The sequence below is a fragment of the Lichenostomus cassidix genome, chromosome 2 (assembly GCF_008360975.1).
Source record: "Lichenostomus cassidix isolate B80296 chromosome 2, HeHo_3.0, whole genome shotgun sequence".
Classification (NCBI taxonomy): domain Eukaryota; kingdom Metazoa; phylum Chordata; class Aves; order Passeriformes; family Meliphagidae; genus Lichenostomus; species Lichenostomus cassidix.
In genome coordinates this window covers 6,291,160-6,310,712 of record NC_139482.1, presented here as the reverse complement: position 1 = coordinate 6,310,712, position 19,553 = coordinate 6,291,160, and the positions used below count along the sequence as shown (strand labels likewise).

The window sequence follows — 19,553 nt, the reverse complement described above, 5'->3', positions numbered from 1 at the left end:
ATGTTGGGATGAGTGGGGGAGGTGAGGGAGAGAAATTATGAGCTATATGGAGAGAACCTACAAAGGGCAGTCAGTGGAAAAAAGAGGGATGTTTTATCTGGGAAGAAAAAGGCACAGAGCAACGGGGGAAAAGATGGCAAAGAAACAGAGCAGTGTATAATATGCAGGCAGAAAAGATGGGAGATGAATAAATGGAATAAAAAAAAAAGGGTATGAAGTTTTAGCTGAAAAGTTCATCACGAGTCCTTTACTTGTGTGTCTTCCCATCGAGTTGTACTGGAATATCCTGATATTCAGCTTTTTTCTCAGGTACAGAGCAAGTCACAAGGCACAGGGAGTGAACAAGTGCTACCCACAGCAGCACACAACAGGCCAGCTGCTCACACTCTGCTGGACCTCAGCACATTGACCCTGAACCTGCTGCTGGTACTTTGTAAAGTGCTGCACAAATGAAAACTCTGATTATTATCCAACAACACAAACATTCCACAATATGTGCTGTTACATGTACAGGAGTTACAGACACATACTGAAATACCTGACAGGTCCACAGGCTGATGTCAGGGCAGCTGCCACCTAGAGATCCTTCAGGCCTTGTATCAGTAAGGCCTAAAATATTATGTGTTTGTGTAGAGAAGACATGACCATCAGGAGTATATTGCTACTGTCTTCATTAATGGGCAGAACCATCCTTCATCCAGTTTGGAAAGTTGAGCCATAGATTCTAAGCATTTCCCTATTTCATTGTTTTTCAGACTACAAACGGAAGAAAATTAATTCCCCATGTAATTCTATTGAAATCTAGTGCATTAACTGAGGGACTGCATTTTTTTAAAGCCAGCCTGTACCAATATTTATGAGATGAATTTAGGCCCAGAATGTGTTGGCTGATGGCCCTTTATTGGGGGATGAAATGGACTGCTTTATTGGGAAGACTCCCCAGCCACTGGGAGTGACAGTGGGGAGGAGAAAAGAGAAGAAAAAGGGCAGAACAGAGTGTCGAGACCACAATATTTAATGCTTAGTGAGGCAGAAAAGGAGACAGACTCAGGGGACAGCAATGCCAGCATTTTAATTCAAATGTTGTGGAGTTTCAAAGTCAAATCAATGGCTTGAACGCAGCTTTATCTACACATGCCACAAGGAATGTACACACTCTCCATTATTTAAAAAATAAAAACCAGCATTAAATTGTCCTGCCGTAGCACCAGGAGTCCTGTCACAAACTGTCCTGTCACAAACTGTCCTGGAAGCAGGGACAATACAGGTGGGAAAATCTTTTAAACCTTACTTGTTTTAGAATTCAAAAATACATCTGACATTGTTATCCCAGCACCAGAGGCCTGGAAAGGTGAGAGTAAGAGACAGGTAATTTCAATACAGGGATGATGATTTGGGTGTATTTGAAAGTAATTACAGATAGCATAGCTAGAAAGAAGCTGGAAAAGATTAAAAATGAAGTTCCTCTTCACAGAAACTAATATAAGGAAGATGAAGATTCTGATGTTTTGGATATCCTTTTCCAAGTTATTTAGAAGTTCCTAAGGCTAAAGAATGCACTTATTGGAGGACAGAAGAGATTTTTCACAGCACTTTAACTTAACAGATAAAAAATATCAGTCCATAGGCCTAAATAATGTGGTTTGTGATGCACAGAAATGTATGTGCCCTCTGAAACACACAGCAAAGGGATCAAGAGTCAAGAATGGTTTCTTCAGCTTTTTACAGGGGAAGCAGTTTAGAAGCAAAGTGTTAGTCTCATGGAAATCACCACATGGAAATTACTGCTGAATTCAGGGGCAAAAACAGTAATGGTGCAGTTTAGGATCAACTGAGCTTCTTTAGTTCTTTGAAAAGGTGATCCAATTTTAGTTTCTCACACTTTTGTATTTGTGAAACAGAAAACCTCCCTCGGTATTCTGTTTACTCAGGTAGAATTTGAGTCTCATGGATTTCCACCTTTTCTTTGCAGTTAGATTTTGTCACAGTTGTTTATAATTTTGTCACCTCCAGAATGGATTACACCATCATTTAGGGCAAGCACAGAGGGACCTTTGGCACCACCAGTCTGTGACTGGAGAGTCATTCCTTTGGATACCCCTCCATCTCTTGGTAAAATTCATACTTTTAGTGATGTACTTTGAACTCTTTGATAATTGGGAACTCTATTTCAATATCGTGCCTCCTTCAAATCTGAGTTGCTGCTGTTGGGAGCTTGGTTTTCCCAAAACCAACAGCTGAGTATTCTTGGTCTGTACATCAAAACCTGCACTTGGCACATTTTGGGCTTTGTAAGTCAAACCTCCTGTTTTCAATGTTATTGCATTTCCATATTTGCATTTTTTTGGTTGTTTGCCTCTTTGTTGTTGGATTGGCAGGGGTGGGGTATTCCTGGTTTCTTGATGGAGCTTTAGGAAAGGCAGATCAGCTTCCTAGACTGGAAGTCAGAACATTCCTGGTTTTGCAGGTTTTTATGCACAAACCTGCCGGTCTGTGGGGACTGAGGAGTGCTGCAAAACCTCTCCTCTGTGTCAGCACAACGAGCAGTTCAAGCCCTCCAACATCAAGCAAACGGTTACACACCAGGACAATCCCCTCCAGACCAGCCAGGCTGGGGCTGAGCCTTGAAATGCTGCATAACAAAGTAAATAGGAAAATATGCATGTCTGAAAAGGGAATTATCACTGTGGTTTAATGACTGCTATGCCTCCCTGGAAAATGCAACATGGTGTGGGACTTTGTTCAAGCACTTTTTTTTCCCAAGCTGCTATTGCTAGCTCCAAATGTTCAAGAACTACAGTTTGACCCTCAAAATCACAAGCCTGTCTGTAAAACGATAAATGTGGAGCTCTTTTACTGTGCTTTCTGGTTTTTGAGCTGTTAGGGTGCACCTGGGTCACACTTGCAAGCTTTATACTCTAACCATTAGGACTAGAAACTTACTTTAAATTAAAGAAAGAGGAAAGCTGAGTTTCTAACCTCATTACACAACTGTAGTAGCTGGAGTGTAAGTGAAACATCAAACATCACACGACTTGTGATAAAATCATGAGTGCTGACAACATCAATTTAGAGTAGGAGGTGGGATAGCAGGGGAAACTCAGGGCAAATGGATTTACTTTTTATCTTAATGTTTTTACAGGCTGTCTACTTTTATCTTTAATCAGAAGTTTTCAGTGGCAGTTCTATCGTCGTGTATCTGTGCATGACATTAAAAGGTCACTTCTGCATTAATACCTGATGCCATTTGCTAACTGCATCTCTCCATCAGAGATTACATGAAAAGGTAGGTGTTCTGATGGTACACCTGGTGCTCCTATCACAGCAAAGAGGAATTATGGAAGTCCAGGTCATGAGTGCATGGGTAAAACGGCATTGAGAGGGATTCCAGTCCCCTGTGGGGTGTGTGTGTGTGAAGAATACAGGATGTTTCTCATGGCTCTGATATTTACCGCCTGAGCGGAGAATACTGAACGGAGAATTTGCCAGTAAAGCTCCACATTCTTTGTGGAATGGGTTGTTTTAAGGCATTGCTTGCTGGATCTTTTGTGCCTGAAAACTACATCAATGAAAAATAACATGGAAACTCACAAAGCTAGGTATAGTTAAACCTTTCATTATAATAAATTGGCTGTAATTAAGTCAAGTAATTAACGGATCGCTCTGATTATAGATCAACAGACTGGCCAGATCAAGAATTCAGGTCAGTCTTCTGTGATGCCAAAGTGGCAGCAGTGACAAAGTGGTCAGCTGTCCCTCCACTGTTAGAGGCAGTTCCAAACTGTGGTTTTATCGTTTGAAATGCTCCAGTTTGAGGGAATTGTGCAGTCACCAGTCCTTCCAACCACAGGCAAAGGGTTGTCAGGGGCAGGTACCTTGGTCACCCAGCTGCTGTCACCGGTCTGATGTCACTGATCTGACAGTGCTGGGGCAGCAGAGTGGCCAGTGAGGAGGCAGCTCCAGCACAGGGAATACTCAGCTCTATCATGACAATCCTGGATTTAAAGCAGGAACTGAGCCTGGTCCAAATGGCCAGGTCGCTTCAGCTGCCTTGTGCAGCCCCAGTGGTAGAGGCAAGTGAATTTCATGGTGACAAGCCAAAGGTTTTTATGTGACATAATGCTGATATTATATATCTTCCACTCATGAAGCCAGCTCCAGACCCATCTGGGTGGGATGGAGTTCTTTAGTTCATGGATTATTATGTTGCTAATTGGAAGGAGAGACACAGCCCCTGTGTGAAGGCAGAGGAGGTGCTGAGGGTCTGTAGTGTGGCCCCTATCATTGCAGAAGGGATCCATATATAAAGGTATATAAAGAAATCAGAGTATTAGAATTATTCCCCCCCAAAACATTACAAACTCAGAAAATTCAAGACAAGTATGCACAATTTGAAAATCCCAATAACTGCAAGTTTCCTCTGACGTAATACAAAACCACATGTAACTTACAAGCATGAGAGAATTTCATAGTTCATAGTCTGAATTAGGGGTGAAAATTTTAGAAGAGAAATTACTTTTAAAAGCATGTTTCAGTACATTTTTGTTCCACATACTGCTACAGGGTTTGACCCATTCATTCTCATGCAGATGATTTGGCATTTGGTCTGATTTGACAGATTTCATCTTTCTACAAAACTCAACTACAGAGGTCAAAGAAGGAAATGCTTCGTCATCCCTGCCTGCTTTCGTGGGGGAGCATTGAGGTTAGCCTTCTGGATGTAAAATGTTACCACAGAGACAGAAAACAAGATTGGCTAACCACAATGACTTGACTCAAAGAATTAGCAGCTCTGACATAATGGAGGCATTCCTGAAGAATCTAAAGTCAGAGTTCTTCCCACTTTTTTGAATAAACAGCAATCCAAAAATCTAGGGCAATAAAACTCCATAGACATCTCAGAATTTTATTTCAGCCAACATCAATCTTCCTTCCCTTCAGAGAAGTTAAATTATACTGGTAAATCAGCAACATTAAATCAGTCAGACCAGCTGAATGCAAAAGCTGAGGGAACAGACCAAATTTGAACCATGTACACTGAGAGACAGAAAACTGCTCATAAAGTTAAATCTTAAATAAACATGAACCCTTAGTGGGGGTACACAGGGAAAAGGAAAGAGTCTAAAACTTCTGAGAGGCCTCTGAATAAATGTACAGGGAAGTGGGAAATGGACTTGGGTTTCTCTGTGCTTCAGAGGCTGCAGCTTGTGGAGCCAGAGCTGTAAAGGAGCTAAATCAGACTTACCAAGGGGACAGGAATAGAGCCACGGCCTGCCAGGGCTAAGCACCCAGGAGCATTCCCAGTTTGATGGATTCTGTAGCTGACACTGCTGGAACGACGCTGTTGGAGGCGCAGCATCCAGGCGAGCTCAAAGCATCTGCATAAAGTAGGCCACGGCAGCCCCAGCTCTCCAGGGACTCTGCTCACAGCCCTCCTGGATGGCACTGCAGTGGCTGAGGACGTGACATCCCTGCTTTCCAGCTCAGGACCCCTTCCTGCAGGGATGGAGATGGGAATGTGCTGCCTGCCAAGTCACTGATGCGGCAATGCAACTTCCCTGTTAGTTTAAGCTGATTTGTGTTGAAGATACTGGACTGGGAGCGGCTGAGCTCCAGGGGCAGTGAGTGTTTGGTTCTGCTGATCATACCTATGAAAACTGGGTAGTGGAAGCTCCAGCAGCTGAGGAACTGTGCCATGGAAATGCTGACCACACTGTTGGGTCACGCCTCAATCCCTGTGAGACCCCAGAGGTTCAGGCACTCTTTTCACCAAGGCCAAGGACCTGTCCCACATCGTCCACATCTCTCCCACACAGAAATCCACATTTTCAGCTCCCAAACCACACAGGACATGGGTTTTGAATGCTTCAACATAACACTCTTCAAGCTTGCCACATCTGTAGGAATACAATGGCTCACTGCTTTATAGGTGCTCTGGAATAACCTTTAATCAGAGCAAATATTAGAGAGACTGTAATGAAAGGACACCCATGCACATACAGACAGCAGAACCCAGTAAGAAAACCATTATTTTCTTTTCCTGTACTGCAGATCAGCTCCAGGAGGCGTTTTGCTGTTCCAACCAGTGAAGCAGCTATGAACTGTCCATGGCTGGGATCTGCCATCCTCATACAATGATTTTGATTGAGATTTTCTCAAGGAGTGCCCAGAGATGGAAAACTGAACTTCCCTTAATGCAGAGCTCACAACAGATCTCCCTCTGCTCCGTTCCTATTGAGCAAGGGACACCTGAGCTTGTCTGCAGAAAGCAGCTGAAAAAGAAGGTAGAAAGGGCATAAGAATGACTTGAGATTACTCATCCTATCACTTGAGATTTCTTTGATTTCCTTTCACAATATGAAACAGTAGAGGTGGAGCAGGTCTAGTGGATCAGTGAATGCATCTTACTTGAAGAACAGGATTAATATCTTCCCACAGCCATCCACAATGAAGAATTCTTCAGTTGCCAAAATAATTCTCAGCTGAACAGAGGAATCCACAGGTGGGAAGCAATTCTCAGTGAATTTAGTTTCTGGGGTGCTTTATAACTGCACATATTCAACAGCATCATTCTCTCAAACAAACAAGAGCACTTTTTTCTGCCGTACCCTCCTGCCTGTTGGCCAAAGGGATCAGAATCCCGAGTTCTGTTCCTAAAGGCTGGATCCACGCTACCAACTGGTGGGTTGATCCTTGCCAAGACATTTTTTGAGGAATTATAAAAATCCCTCTTACAGAAGGGAATTATATGCAGTACTTAGGCAAAACAGCCATTCCATTTATAAATATAATTACTTCTGCTATTCTATCAAGAAAAAGAATGTAGTAGTGAGGGATACAACAGAGAAAATTATTTATGTGTTGACACTTAACAATATAAATAGAAAACAGATCTGGCTGGAACTAAGTGGGAAATGAAAAAACATGAGAAAATATGTAACTGAGATTACCAGTTGGGGGGATAACTTATGACCACTCCTAGTGCATTCTTTCCAATGGAATTGCAGTGCCTCATTTTGCTTTATGTTTGGACTGTAATTATGTGTGCACTTAATTAGCACCAAATGTCCAATCTCACTTTGCATTTTTTGGCAAATTATCTTCTTTTGACTGATGCCCTTGAACAATACAAGGCAGGCACTGGTCTGCAGTGGAGGGAACATAATTGCTGTGCTCTAGTGAGCTGTAGCACAGGTTGGGGAAGAAAGGAGTGAGTGTGCCATTCACACTCACAAACAGTGACTGGATGAAATATTATCACCTCAGGAATGATTCTGACCCCATCTCCTGTACTCAAGCTCCTTTTACTCAGGCTGCTTGTCTGGGTATGTCCATTACTGCACGTCTTCTGCTTTAGATTTGGGAACAGTATTTTTACCAGCATCTTCATTCTTAATATTAGTGATTTATCACATATGGTGCACTATATTTTTACAAAGCTGTAAGATACCATGGTGATTAACACCATATGAGAACCTAAATAGAAGGGAACAGGATAACAGAAATGTCCTCCCAGCAGACACAGGGCTTTGCCTTGTTTTTAGAGACAGTATCTCAGCCGCATGATTTTACTCTGTACAGAAGAATTCTAGGAGTTCCATAATAGAAAACTGTACTGTACTTGACAATGTTGTAGAGAGAACAAAAAAACCTCATGTTTAATTTCCCTCTAGCCTTTAACTAGGATTTTCAGATCAGTTTGGAGAGATTGATTATTCTAACTCTTTTGATCATACAGATTTATTACTTTGATTTAAGAAGGCAGGAGAAAAAATGTAAAAACCACAAGTATACCCTTGTGTACATGTACATATATATATATATATTCTGGTAGGAATTTCTGGTAGGAAAATATCCCAGCTTCACACAGCCTTGCAAACTTGTCCTGTCAGTGTTGCAGTCCCCACACAAAATCTATGTACTGAATTGACATGGTAATGAGAAAATAATCACATTTTACTTACCCACCCAAACACTGTGAAAGCCTGGAGACACTGAAGGCTGCTTCAAATGAACACATCACTGCTGGGCACAGCACAGCCCTGCTTTCCAAACAGCTCTGTCCTCACCCACCTGGATTAGAGCTGCCACTGGGACAGCCTTCCCCCCTGCACTGCTGGATCCAAAACAAGGATTTTACTCAAGTGTGGCAGCCAGCAAAAAAGGGGATTGTCTCTGGGCACTGGTATAAACCACAAAGACAGCCTGGGGGCTGCTGGAAAGGGTCAGGGTGAAACCCCTGTGCTACAAGGGTGCTGGACATGAACTTTGTCTCCTGCTGGGTCCCACAGGAGACAGGCAGAGGTGTGGGGAAGCCAAAGAGGTGGCTGCAGGCTGGACATCCCTGGGTACTGCTTGATCCTCCCAGGCAGGGCTGGCTGATCCTCCAGGGAGTGCCAGGAGGGCTGGAAGGAGCGTGGGGACATGAGCATGAGCAGCTCCACATCTTGCCCCCTGAGCAGCACAGCCCAGGTTAAATTAAAAAATGCACTGGGGAAAAGGTTGTTTCTGTAAAACTGGTCACTAGCAGCCAGGCCCCCAGGGATGCTCTCTTTGCCTAAGGATGAAATGGGATTATGATGGTAATGTTTGCTGCACTGTAATTAAGGTGGTGTCAGGACTTTCATTAAAAAGTGTGTTTTTGTTGAGGGGCTATGGCTTGGAGAAAATTTTTGCTTGAGGCTGAAACAGAACATGGTTCTCAGCCATAAAACACATGCACAACCTTTATTATATATGTAATTTAGAATCTCAGTATAGTCTTGGCTGTGAAGGCTCTGCTATTGTTTCCATAGGGGTATGTAGCTAATTGGTTTAAAAAATTAGTTATTAAAGAAGTGAAGGACAGAATTCTGTCTGGAACTCGTGTAAGTGCCATGTCCCCATTAACTGTCTGCAATTAACTTCAAAAACCAAAGGCCAAATGCTGCCCTTCTTACTCAGACACGCAATGTTACTGAAGTAAACAGCTGTAAACAGGATTGGGCACTTGTGTCCAGGTGTTTACCTCACTGCAACCCAAGGCCTCTCCCACACTGTAACAACTCCCCTGAATGTGAGGCCATCCCATGTGGGACAAAGATTATTCCCGTGCAAAACTGGCAATATGTGGCAAGCTGATTTCTACTAACAGTGTTTAAATTCCTATTATCCATGGCACCCAAGGTCTCAGATAAGGAACCAGGACCTCTGTCCATGAGGTGCTGTGCAAAACACAGAATAAAACCCCAATATATGATTACAGACAAACAAATCCTTCCCCCATTTCATGACCAGATTTGTATCATTTCTGTTAAGTAATCTGAGTGTAACGCACCACTCCTGCAAACACTACTCAGACATTTGTTTAACTTTCTGCATGATAAAGTCCCAACTTTGCAGCAATCTATTGTCTTTCCCCAGAGGTGCACACAAAGGGGCTTGGGTTTTTCCATCCATCTGCAGTGTTTAGCATGTACTGGTTTCAGGTAATTTGATTTTACTCAAACTAGCATTTGACCTTTTTTTTTGATGGAAACCCCCATGCAATTAATAATATGTCATGAAAGATTATTTCTCTGCTGCCCACCACCACATAGATAAAGAAAAGAATATTAAAGTCTATAAAATTCCTGTTTCATAAATGTGTAAACCAGACAGGAAATCACAAAGAACGGAACAGAAGTTCCTACGTAACTTGTAGACTGTACTGTGACTAACTGTGACTTCACAGGGATGCTAAAAAATACAACATAGCACAGTTCATTGTTTCTTCTGAGAAAAAATTACATAAACTGCCAGTTTAGGAAGAATTTTGGCATTTCTGCAAATGTTTAAACATGGAACAAACTTTATTCAGGAGGTAGTTGTCTTCTGTGAACCTATTTATGCATCAAGTTATTTATCTGCCTAATTTAGCATCCCCAGGATCATGGCCTCAGTTTGGAATAACTTAATGAATTTCAGTAGAGTGCCTCAGCTACCACTTGTCAAAATAGGATGATTCAAATGCAAATAAGTGCAAACGTGCAAAATTAACATTCCTAATAGACAAAGCTTCTCCACATAGGAAGGTATTATTAATATTACTACCAGAGGCCAGCAAGCATAATTCCTCATGTGGACAAACTCACTTCAAGTACCTTTTTTTGATTTCACTTAAATGAATTAAAGAAATTAGACTTAATCTGAAAAAAAAATAAAAAGAAGAAAAAAGCCAGAAGATGCCAGAATGAGTGAGTCTGCATGAGGGTTATACTACAACCACTGGTTTTAAATTCACACTTTGGCGTGCACAAAAAGAACATTTTTTTATGAAGATAAAAGCCTCCACGTGTAATAACTCGATATATAGACAAGCCCTAGGGGCTTGCATCTTGAGCACTTAACATTTTTGGCCTCATCTTAATGGATAAAAAAAAGGTGTGTTTCTCAGTCACATTAGCCCAGTCAAAGGAGCTTAATATGATGAAAAGGCCTTAGGGTTTGGTGAGGCTGAGGAGTAGAGGTGTGAGGCAGCACATCCATCACAGCGTGGGCACTGCTGCTTTCAGCACACCCTGAGCTGATGGGGGGAGCAGGCAGGGATGGGGAGCCTGGCCTGTGTTAGCCCCACGTTCCTACAAACTCTGGATCCCATCGTGGAGGGTGCAGCTGTTGTACAACAGAAGTCAGGATATTTCAGTGGGGAGCAGGTGAGAAAACATGAACTAGAATGAAATGTTTTTTCTTTGTGGATTGGGAATGCCTCCAAAGAGAGCAGTTAGATGGATTCTGGGTGGACTGGACCTCCACTCTTATCTGTCTAGTGCATTAGAGCCCCTGGCAACTGGAATTCTCCAGCTGGCTATGGGAATGCTGCTCAGGATGAGAAACGAGGCTTATTCCCCACCTTGGCAGCAAAAAGCATTTCCCCAAACTACTGGGAGAGTCCCCAGTGCTCAAAGGTCTGTGTGTCATACCCACTACCCAGGCTGTGCTGCTGCCTAAAGTATGGCAGATCTACGAGATGACAAGTAAGCAAAACTGATAAAAAGAAGAAACAAACATTTAAAATTTAAAACTAGGCTTCCACAACCCTTTGGTTATCATATGACAATTAACATATGCTGACATTTTTTGTAGTCCAGCCAAGTTTAGTACAAATTAACTAGAAGTCACGTATTTGTATGATGCAATCCTGATTTTGTCACTTGATTTAGGCTTTGTCTAGAACTCCTTTAAATTATCTTGGGCTTGGTTTTTCACTACTGAAAAGAACCAGTAATTCAGCTACTTCTGAACTACTTGGGTGAATATAAATGCAGATGTAAAACAAATATCCCAGGCAGCTGATGTGGTTGCTGCACTCAACTGCCCCTGCACCTTAATCCTGAAGTTTGCTACAAGGAGAGCCATATGGGATGTGCAGCAGCACCAAACTCTCCCCAGCTTTCACAGCAGCACACTGAAGGAAGCAGATGTTGAACACAGACAATTACCAATTTAGTACAAGTTAAGACAAAGTGGTTCAATATACTGAACATCTGAAATGTTAGCATGTTGCTGATGTAGCTTAAATGAAGCCTTTGTGACAACTTGGACTTTTCTGCAATAGGAACACAAGTGCAAAAAGAACAAAAAAAATTAAACTTTTATTTACAGTCATTAAACCGGCAGAGTTCTGAACTAATGTCATAAACCAGAAAGTATCTGGATCCCATTCCTGATAGAATCCAGAATTATTTTTTTATTATTTACGTTACATACACAGCTTTAGTTGTATAAAGACAAAATGATATTTACATTCCAGTTAATTCCTTTAATTGTAACAGGATCATTTTCCTTAACTAGGTGATTTAAGACAATATCCTGTCTTCAACTTTTTCTATTATGAAAGTATCACCCTTTGTTATTAAGCACATTGGGACAATTTAAGATGTTTGGAAGTTAAAACTGCTAGCATGCCTTGTTTAATCAGTACTGCAAGGGTCTTTCTTACATTTCAGAAACAATTCCAAAACTACAGAAATGTTTGTTTTAAGGAAGGCTAGAATTTAAAATTCTAGTTGAAAGTTTCAACGCTGCCTGTCCTTGAAAGTTAAAAAAAAGCAGGTGTGTCAGCTCACCTGAGTTAGTTTACAATGAACTAGACGATCTCTTAACATTCAGTAAAGCTGACAAACTGTTCACTCAATATTACATATTTGCAGTAAAAATGTGTGTTTTCCAGACAGCAATAATTTATAATAGGTGGTTAGTGTGGCCAAGGTATAAACGTAAAAATTTTCCTGACAGAACTGTTCAAATATCCTGAATCAACAAAGCACTCCCACACTGGATTTATGTGTGGTGACACGTCTCCCAGCTCGTCCCCCTGCCTTCTCTGAGAGATAGATAACGCCAGCAAATACAGTTTCCAATTCCTTCTCCGCTTCAGGTTCCTGCTCACGAGTCTCTCTCAGTCCTACACAGATCTTCACACCTTTGATTGCCACAGCAGTGGCTGCAGCCGCTCATGGCACAGACCTGCCCAGCTGTGTTTGGACACGTAAGGAGGTAAGGCACAGCAGCACAACTCATAGGCTAAGTCCCTTAATTCATTCCTGTGCTAGACCACACTGCACCAAAGCTGACTTCGTCCTGCCTCCACTCCCATTTTATATTGAGTTAGATACATACAATGAATGTATTAATGAAAACAAGAGGAGAAAAAAATTTAAATTGCACATCTGTTTTTGTACAAGAGACAAAGCCCAAGGCTCAACCACTCTCAGGTGATCTAAAGATATTAAAAACGTTTCCATGGGAGGGCTGGATGAACCACGAATGGACAAGTGAACCCAGTGCTGTTGCCGGATGCCTTTCTGCCGTGGGATGTGACAGCTATTCCCCACACACCGAGCAGTTGATGTGAGCCCACGGTGTGCTCACGTGTCGCAGCTCCAATCAATTTGCACATGCAGAGTGGCTCTGACACATCCGAGGCTCACCCAAGCCGTGGCGCATGTGCACTGGCTCCGCACACGCACAGCCAGTGTTTCAGGAGATGGCCATTTTTTTTAGTAGACCAGATGGCAACCTGGCAACTCCAGCAAATGCCACACCAGCAATCCCACTGTGCAGAGGCTGTGGCCTTTTCCTTCCCTCTCCCTGCCCTTTTTCTCTCTACTCCACCCAAGCCTGGGCCTGTATAGCATTAAATGTTTTCAGTTAAATTATGCTAACTTGCCCAAGTTAACAAAATTCAAAGGCACTTTCTTCTGTTAGACAATATGTAAACACATTAAGATCCCATATCTGAAACTGCATGAGCAGTGTATCTATGCTGTCATTTGCAGACTTCATAACACAAACATTTAACTCAGGACGTATTTTTTTATTTGGCATAAATGAGTGCATTTTCAGTGACAGGGCCAAGAAAGCCATACCAAGAATCCAGCTGTTCCCTTTGCATGGCTGAACAATAGGGATGGCTTTTTATAATTTTATACATATATAAGTGAAGACAAATGTGTTATTTTCTGATGTATTTCATACATTGTATGAAAATGTCACAAAGGTCTTATTTAATTACTCACAAACCTAGAAAAGGAATCAACAAAGGTTTCATGTTATGAAGTGGTTCTGTGGGAAACAGGCCAGCAAAAGTCTTATTTGCCACAGCATACCATTTTAATTTAGAATTGTGACGCTGACAAGTGAAAAATTGGAGAATAAAGAGCACTGTAAAGGTCTGGATTGCTTTGTGTTTGTTTTTACGTTAAAAAAAAAAGCAACTAACATCAGCTCCTCCTTCCCTCTTTGTACCTGTGCGATACCTCGGGCCATTTTATTAACTGGGATTCAAACAGAAGCCTAAAAGCCACCTGAGACACGCTCAGCGCGGGGCTCTCGGGATGTGTTTACTTCGCACCTTTGGAGCTATCTATCCCCACTGTATCTTCAAGTGTCCGGCGAAGTTCCCGAACCCGCCCGGCCCTAGCACGAGTCACCGCGTTGCTCTTCTGTCCGTGCGCCCCGTTTCGTGATTCAGCATCCGCGCCCCGAACGCGCTCCCTGTGCACCCGCCGCTCCGGGCCCGGGAGGGAGGGAAGGAAGAAGGGTGGGAAGGAGGGCCGGCGGGGCTGGGGCCCCGCGGGGGCGGCTCAGGGGTGCCCTTGGGGCGGTGCTCGGCGCGGGGGCCCCGGGCCAGCGGCCGCTCCGCACCGGCAGCCCCGCTCCGCTGGAGCCGCTCCCGCCGCGGGCAGCGGAGCGCGTCGGGCAGCGCCCGGGAGGAAAGTCCGGGGGCGCGGCCGCTTCCTCGCCCCGTGGCCGGACTTCTCTCCGGCTGCGACGCCGCGGGACTTCCCCGCCTCCCCTCGGAGCCCGAGTCTCCGCTGGCCTCCGGGACACGTTAAATCCCGTGTAATGAGGCTTAACCCCGCCCCGCAGCCGGGCGGGCAGGCAGCCAGCCGGGCCCCTGCCCGGGGAGCCCCCCCCGCCCCGAGCGCCCGCAGCTGTTCCAGCCGGAGCTGCTGGAAAGCGGCCACGCTCCCCAGACTTTGTCTCCCTCGCACACAGCGCTGAACTCTGCTCCCTCCCTCCTTCCCATCCCCCGGGGCGCCCGCGGCTCCCCCCGCCTCCACCGCCCCGAGCCGCAGACGCGCGGCGGGGGGAAGGGGGAGCGGAGCGCTCCCGCCGCCGGGCTCAGCCGCCTCCCCGGGGACTCCGCGGGGCTCGGGGGGAGCGAGCGCCGCCGGGGCGGGCACGGAGCGCTGGGCACGGAGCGCTGCCCCCGGAGCCGCGTCCTGCGGAGCGCAGCCCGTGTGCGGGGCGCGGCGGGGGCTCCCCGCTGCGGAACGGCCGCTCTCATCCAGACGGGGCTTTTCCTTTTCCACGGGGAAATAAATATAAAAAAAAAACCACAAGGGCGGGGAGAGGGTGGGGAAGCGCTGGGGCAGCGGCCGGGGCGCGGTGAGGGGTGGGGTGCGCGGAGCGCCCCGTGGCGCCGCGTCCCGTCCGGTGCCGCTCCGCGGTTTCCCCGCAGCCCGGCGCGGCACCAGCCCAGCCCGTGAGGTCAGCGAGGCGGCGGATGGGTGTCTGCGCCGGGGGACGGGCGGTGGGCGGGCGGGGCAGGCGCAGTGTGGGGCCGCGGCAGGGGAGGAGGAGGAGGGCGGGCGGTCGCTGTGTCTATGTGTCGCACTGGCAGGGGGAAGGGAGGCGGGGAGGGGGGGGTTACACACCAGGGCAGCGCCGGGATCCCTTCTCCACCCCGCGGGGAGGGAACAGGGCGCCGCCTCCTCCTCCCCCTTCCTCCTCCCCCTTTTTCACCCTTCCTCCTCCTTCTTTCCCCAAAGTTAAACTTCCTGCTCCCGGCCCGGCTGGGAAGGGGACGCGGAGCCCGGCCGGACTCAGCCCCTCGACACACACGCCAGCTGGAGCTGTCAAAACTTCCTCCGCTCGGCCTCGGCCCCCGCCGCCTCCGCCGCCGCCGCCCGCTCCTCCTCCGCCCCCGGGGGCTCTGCGCGGGGGGAGGGCGCAGGGCCAGGGTACAATGAAGCGGCGGCCGCCGCAGCCGGGCAGCGCAGCAGCCGGAGCCGCCGCCAGCGCCCGGGGCCTCTGAGCGGGGGCGCCCAGCGGCGGGACCAGCCGCGTCTCTCTCGCTCGCTCTCTTCACCTCCCCCAGCCCCGACAGACCCCGCCGAGCCCGGGGAGGGTGTTATTGTGTGTGAGACCCTTCCTTCCTTCCTCTGCGCTTTCTCTTCGCCCCCCCCTCCCCTCCTCCTCCCGCTCTCCCCATGCTGCTCCCCTTGCTACCTGTGCTGGTCGGCGGCGGCTGAGGCCAGCGATGCGAGGCGGAGGTGGAGGAGGCGGAGGTGAGGAGGAGAGGAGCCGCGGGAGCAGGAGGAGCATCGGGATCCCCATCACCATCCTCATCTTCATCCTCATCATCATCATCCATGTGTCTCTCTCGTCCTGCTGACTAGGATGTCAACGGAGGACAAGAGTCTGGTGGTGGCGGTGGTGGAGCCGCCTCAGCAGCAGCAGCAGCCCCCCGAGCCTGGAGCTCCCCCCCCAGCAGCAGCAGCAGCAGCCACAGACAAAAGACCTAGGGGCCGGCCTCGCAAAGATGGCGCTTCCCCTTTCCAGAGAGCCAGAAAGAAGTAAGTTCAGCGTTTGTGTGTGCGAGGCAGAGAGGGGCCGGGGCAGGCGGCCAGGCGCAGGCAGAGCTGTCAGTGGAGACTCGCTGCTCGTCGCCCCCTCCCTCTGCCTAATGCCATTTTGAGAAGGGGCCTTCTTTCTTCTCCTCCTCTCCCCTTTGCACTTTCCCCTCCTCCTCCTCCTTTTTCACCTTTGTCTTCCTCCGCCTGCTCTCCCTTTTCCACTTTTCTTTCACCATCCCTATTCCTTTCTTCTCCTCCTCCTTCGGAGTTTCTCTTTAGCTCTTCCCCCTTCACCCTCTTCCTCCTTTTCCCCCTGCCTCTGCACCTTCCCCCTTCTCCTTTTTGGGTCCGTTCCCTTCCAGGACGCTCGCCTGCCTTCAGCGTCGCACGGGTACTCCCTGTGCGTTGACGGCAGTTCGTCGTCGCTTTCCCTTGTTGTGCCCCCCCTTCCCCTCCTCTTTTTGGGAAGGAAAGCACGGTTCTGGGCGGGTGGCGGGGAGGACACCCCCGCGCACACGCGGAGTTGAGGCAGGAGTTTCTGGGCGGCGCGGGGGGAGCTGTCAGCGGCCGCCTCACGGAGGGACGCGCCGGCGGGACGGTGCCGGAGCACAACAAACACACGGAGGGAGGGGGCGGAGGATGGCGGGGGGAGCCCCTTCCCAGGCGCTGGCAGCGCTCCCTTCGCCGCGGCCTCTCCCCGCCGGGGACGCGGGCGCTCGGCCGCCTCAGCGCTCCCCAGCGCTCCCCCGCCCCGCCGGCCTCTCCCCAGGGGCCTCCCCTGGCTGCGGGCGGACCCCGCGGGCCGGGCGGGGAGCGCTGTGGGGCTGCGCTCGGGGAGAGGCCCCGCCGGCGCTGGCCGCGCTCCCCGCGGGTTATTTTTGAGTAGCGCGGAGCTTGCCATGGCATAGCTGATGGCAGCGGTAATAGGGCAAAGCTGGGCGGCACGTTCGGAGCAGGAACGTCAGGATGTGACCGAACAGCTCTGCGCTGTGGGCTCTGTCCGAGCCTCGCCGTGCAGAGGTTGCTCCCTTTGTTTTGGGGACGCGCTCGGTGTGACACTGCCGTGGCTGTCCTGCCGAGCTGCTGGCGCTTCCCTGAACGCCCAGCCCAAACCTCGCTGCCAGTTTCCGTGCCGGAATCGTTCCGGCTGGAAAAGACCTTTAAGGTCAAGCCTGGCCATAAGGTCACAGTGGAAGCCCACAGCATGACAAGGGATTCTGCTGGGTTGGAGCTAAACGCAGGCAAAGGTTATGCGTCGTCTGTGTGCGTTTGTTTTTACAAATATGTAAGTATCCCAGGACAGAATTATCGTTTGGGATACGTGAATTTTTTTGTTGTTGTCACTGATGAAAGTTTGCCTGTGAAGGTTTTCATGTCACCTCTGGTTTTGGGGAAAGTGTGTTGTTTGCAGCTCCCACTTTTCATTATTTTATGTATTTGCTTGATGGAAGTTTTAATATAGGGGCTGTCGAAAGTAGTTGGCAAACACGTACACGTGCTGAAGTTGTTGGGTTTATCTCCTTTACACTTAGTTTTACGTACTTTGGTTTCATCTCTCCCTACAGAATCCAAACCTTACATAGGAAACCTTTGAGTATTTTATTTTAAAGGATTTCCTGCACAAGCAAGGTTTTGTCTGCACAAAAAACCTAAATTGTGTTATATGTCAAAATTGACGCAGCTTGGTAGGCCAGTTTGAGGTTGTGTCTGTGTTCTTGAGAAAAAGTGTGTGTTAAAAGGGAATGCCTTGCCTTCAGTTAGGTTTTTGGTGTCGTGGGAATGTTGTTGGCTAGGTTTAGGAAGAAATAAAATATCCCTGAAAAATATGTGCTTATTCTGACAAGTGAATATTCTGTAAGTGTTTTTGTAAAAGTGGGAAATGAAATGAGACAAAAATTAAAATGAATCAATACTCTTTTTCTTCACACTCTGATTGTTCCTGGCTGGTGTGGTGCTCACTGTCCTTCTGCATCTTTGTGGAAATCTTGTACTTTTGTAAAGGCATTATGACATAAGTCATAAATGCTTTTGAAACCAAGATTTTATGAAAAATAGTTATGTTCTAGCTTGCATAGCATACATATGGACTGGTGGTTTGTAGTTGCATCCATTTTGTGAAGAAAATGGTTTTATTTTGTAAGTTTTCCTATTTACAAAATACTGATTACAATTGGCCTACCAAATACAGAAATAAGACAAGGAAAAAACAAAATAGTTTTACTTAAGAGAGCTTGGTCCTGTCTTCCTTTTCACTTCTGTGTTTTGCAGTTGGATTAATGTGCCTCATGTAAACCAGATAAAAGAGCATATGTCAGACCATTTTCTGTACTGTAATCACATGTCTAAATCACTATTAGCCAGTCAAATTGTTCAACCGCTTTATCCCATTATAGGAAACATTCCACTGAATGTTCAGTCTAAGTGCAGTCTAAGTAATGATAAAACCAAGAGCCCTGCATTAAACTGGCAAAGCCAGAATAGAATAATTCCTCAGCTATGGATGCTTCCATTAAACAGCAGTGCCATATTGGAGAGTGCTGTAGGTTGGTACTTTACCTTCTTTGAAGGCCGTGTTTTTAAGCAAATTTGATGGGTTTAAGCAGACAGATGGAAAACTGCCTTGAATCTGCTCCTGTGAGATACCAGGGATTCTCAACTCTTCCCAGAAGCAGGCTTATGTTAAGGGAGCAGAGGGTTCTTTGGTAGGACAGTGCCTGCCATATCTCATTCTGCATTTTAACTGGTTATCAGTAAAAATTCCCGTAATGCTGGGGACACTTAGAGGTACAGGGAGCAGTGGGTATTTCCTGTAGGTGAAGAACTGGGAATCAGTGTCATCTGTACCTGGAGAGAGGTGCAGATGGTAGGATGTGGTGCTAGAACAGCCTTTTACCATTGTTTGAAGGATGTAGGTTCATGGTAGCCCTGTCAGGAGAGCTAATCTTAGGTGAACAGTTCATTTTTATTATTTATATTGTAATTGTGCCTAGAGGCCAGGGCACCATTATACTACATGCAGTACAAATGCATAAGCAAAGATTGCTCCTGCACAAACAATTTCTTAATTTAAATGTAAAGATAAGAGAGCATGTAAATGTAAGAAATGTATTGGGAAAGCACAAGGGAGCTGTGAGAACGCTGTGAGCAAAAGAACATGCAGAAGTTCAAGCACCCTGTCTGTCTCAGCATTGGCAAGTGATTCACAGGCATCCGACCTGGATGTATTTAAGGGAGGGGAGGTAAAATTGTCACCCCAAGGATTTTCACAGATAGCTGTTCTCCTGCCTGAACTGCCAGGCCAACACTCCTGTTTTCTTCCTTACATCTTACCAAGGGGGATATCTGTATAGAGCAGCAATTTGAATTTGAGAGGTGGGGCAAGAACAGGCCATGCAGAGCCTTGGAATTGAGAGCAAGCAGGTTGTTCATGATATGGTGCATCAGGAAGAA

The 19,553-nt window shown here is 46.7% G+C and overlaps 2 protein-coding genes across 15 annotated transcripts in view; one reads left to right on the top strand and one right to left on the bottom strand.

Moving 5' to 3' along the window:
• LOC146440768 (uncharacterized) overlaps positions 1 to 16,416 on the bottom strand; it is a 37,959-nt gene extending 21,543 nt beyond the window's left edge. The window contains exons 1-4 of one of the 6 annotated variants that reach the window (XR_014849660.1): positions 16,292 to 16,416; positions 15,757 to 15,922; positions 6,317 to 6,482; positions 5,246 to 5,492 (exon numbers count right to left, since the gene is read on the bottom strand). Coding sequence is in view for 4 of the 6 variants with exons in the window: in XM_085050249.1 (XP_084906375.1) it covers positions 5,246 to 5,496; positions 15,757 to 15,922; positions 16,292 to 16,339 (465 nt within the window). In the remaining 2 variants the exon portion in view is untranslated. The other 5 variants (XR_014849661.1, XM_085050249.1, XM_085050251.1 and 2 more) reach the window with 5 other exon arrangements.
• The window catches only part of KMT2C (lysine methyltransferase 2C), a 192,015-nt gene continuing 188,143 nt past the window's right edge, over positions 15,682 to 19,553 (top strand). For 8 of the 9 annotated variants that reach the window (XM_085050238.1, XM_085050243.1, XM_085050237.1 and 5 more), the window contains exon 1: positions 15,920 to 16,103. In XM_085050238.1, coding sequence (XP_084906364.1) covers positions 15,928 to 16,103 — 176 coding nt within the window. In that variant the 5' untranslated portion in view covers positions 15,920 to 15,927. Of the gene's footprint in view, positions 15,816 to 15,919; positions 16,104 to 19,553 lie in introns of those variants that run through there. The other variant, XM_085050232.1, reaches the window with a different exon arrangement.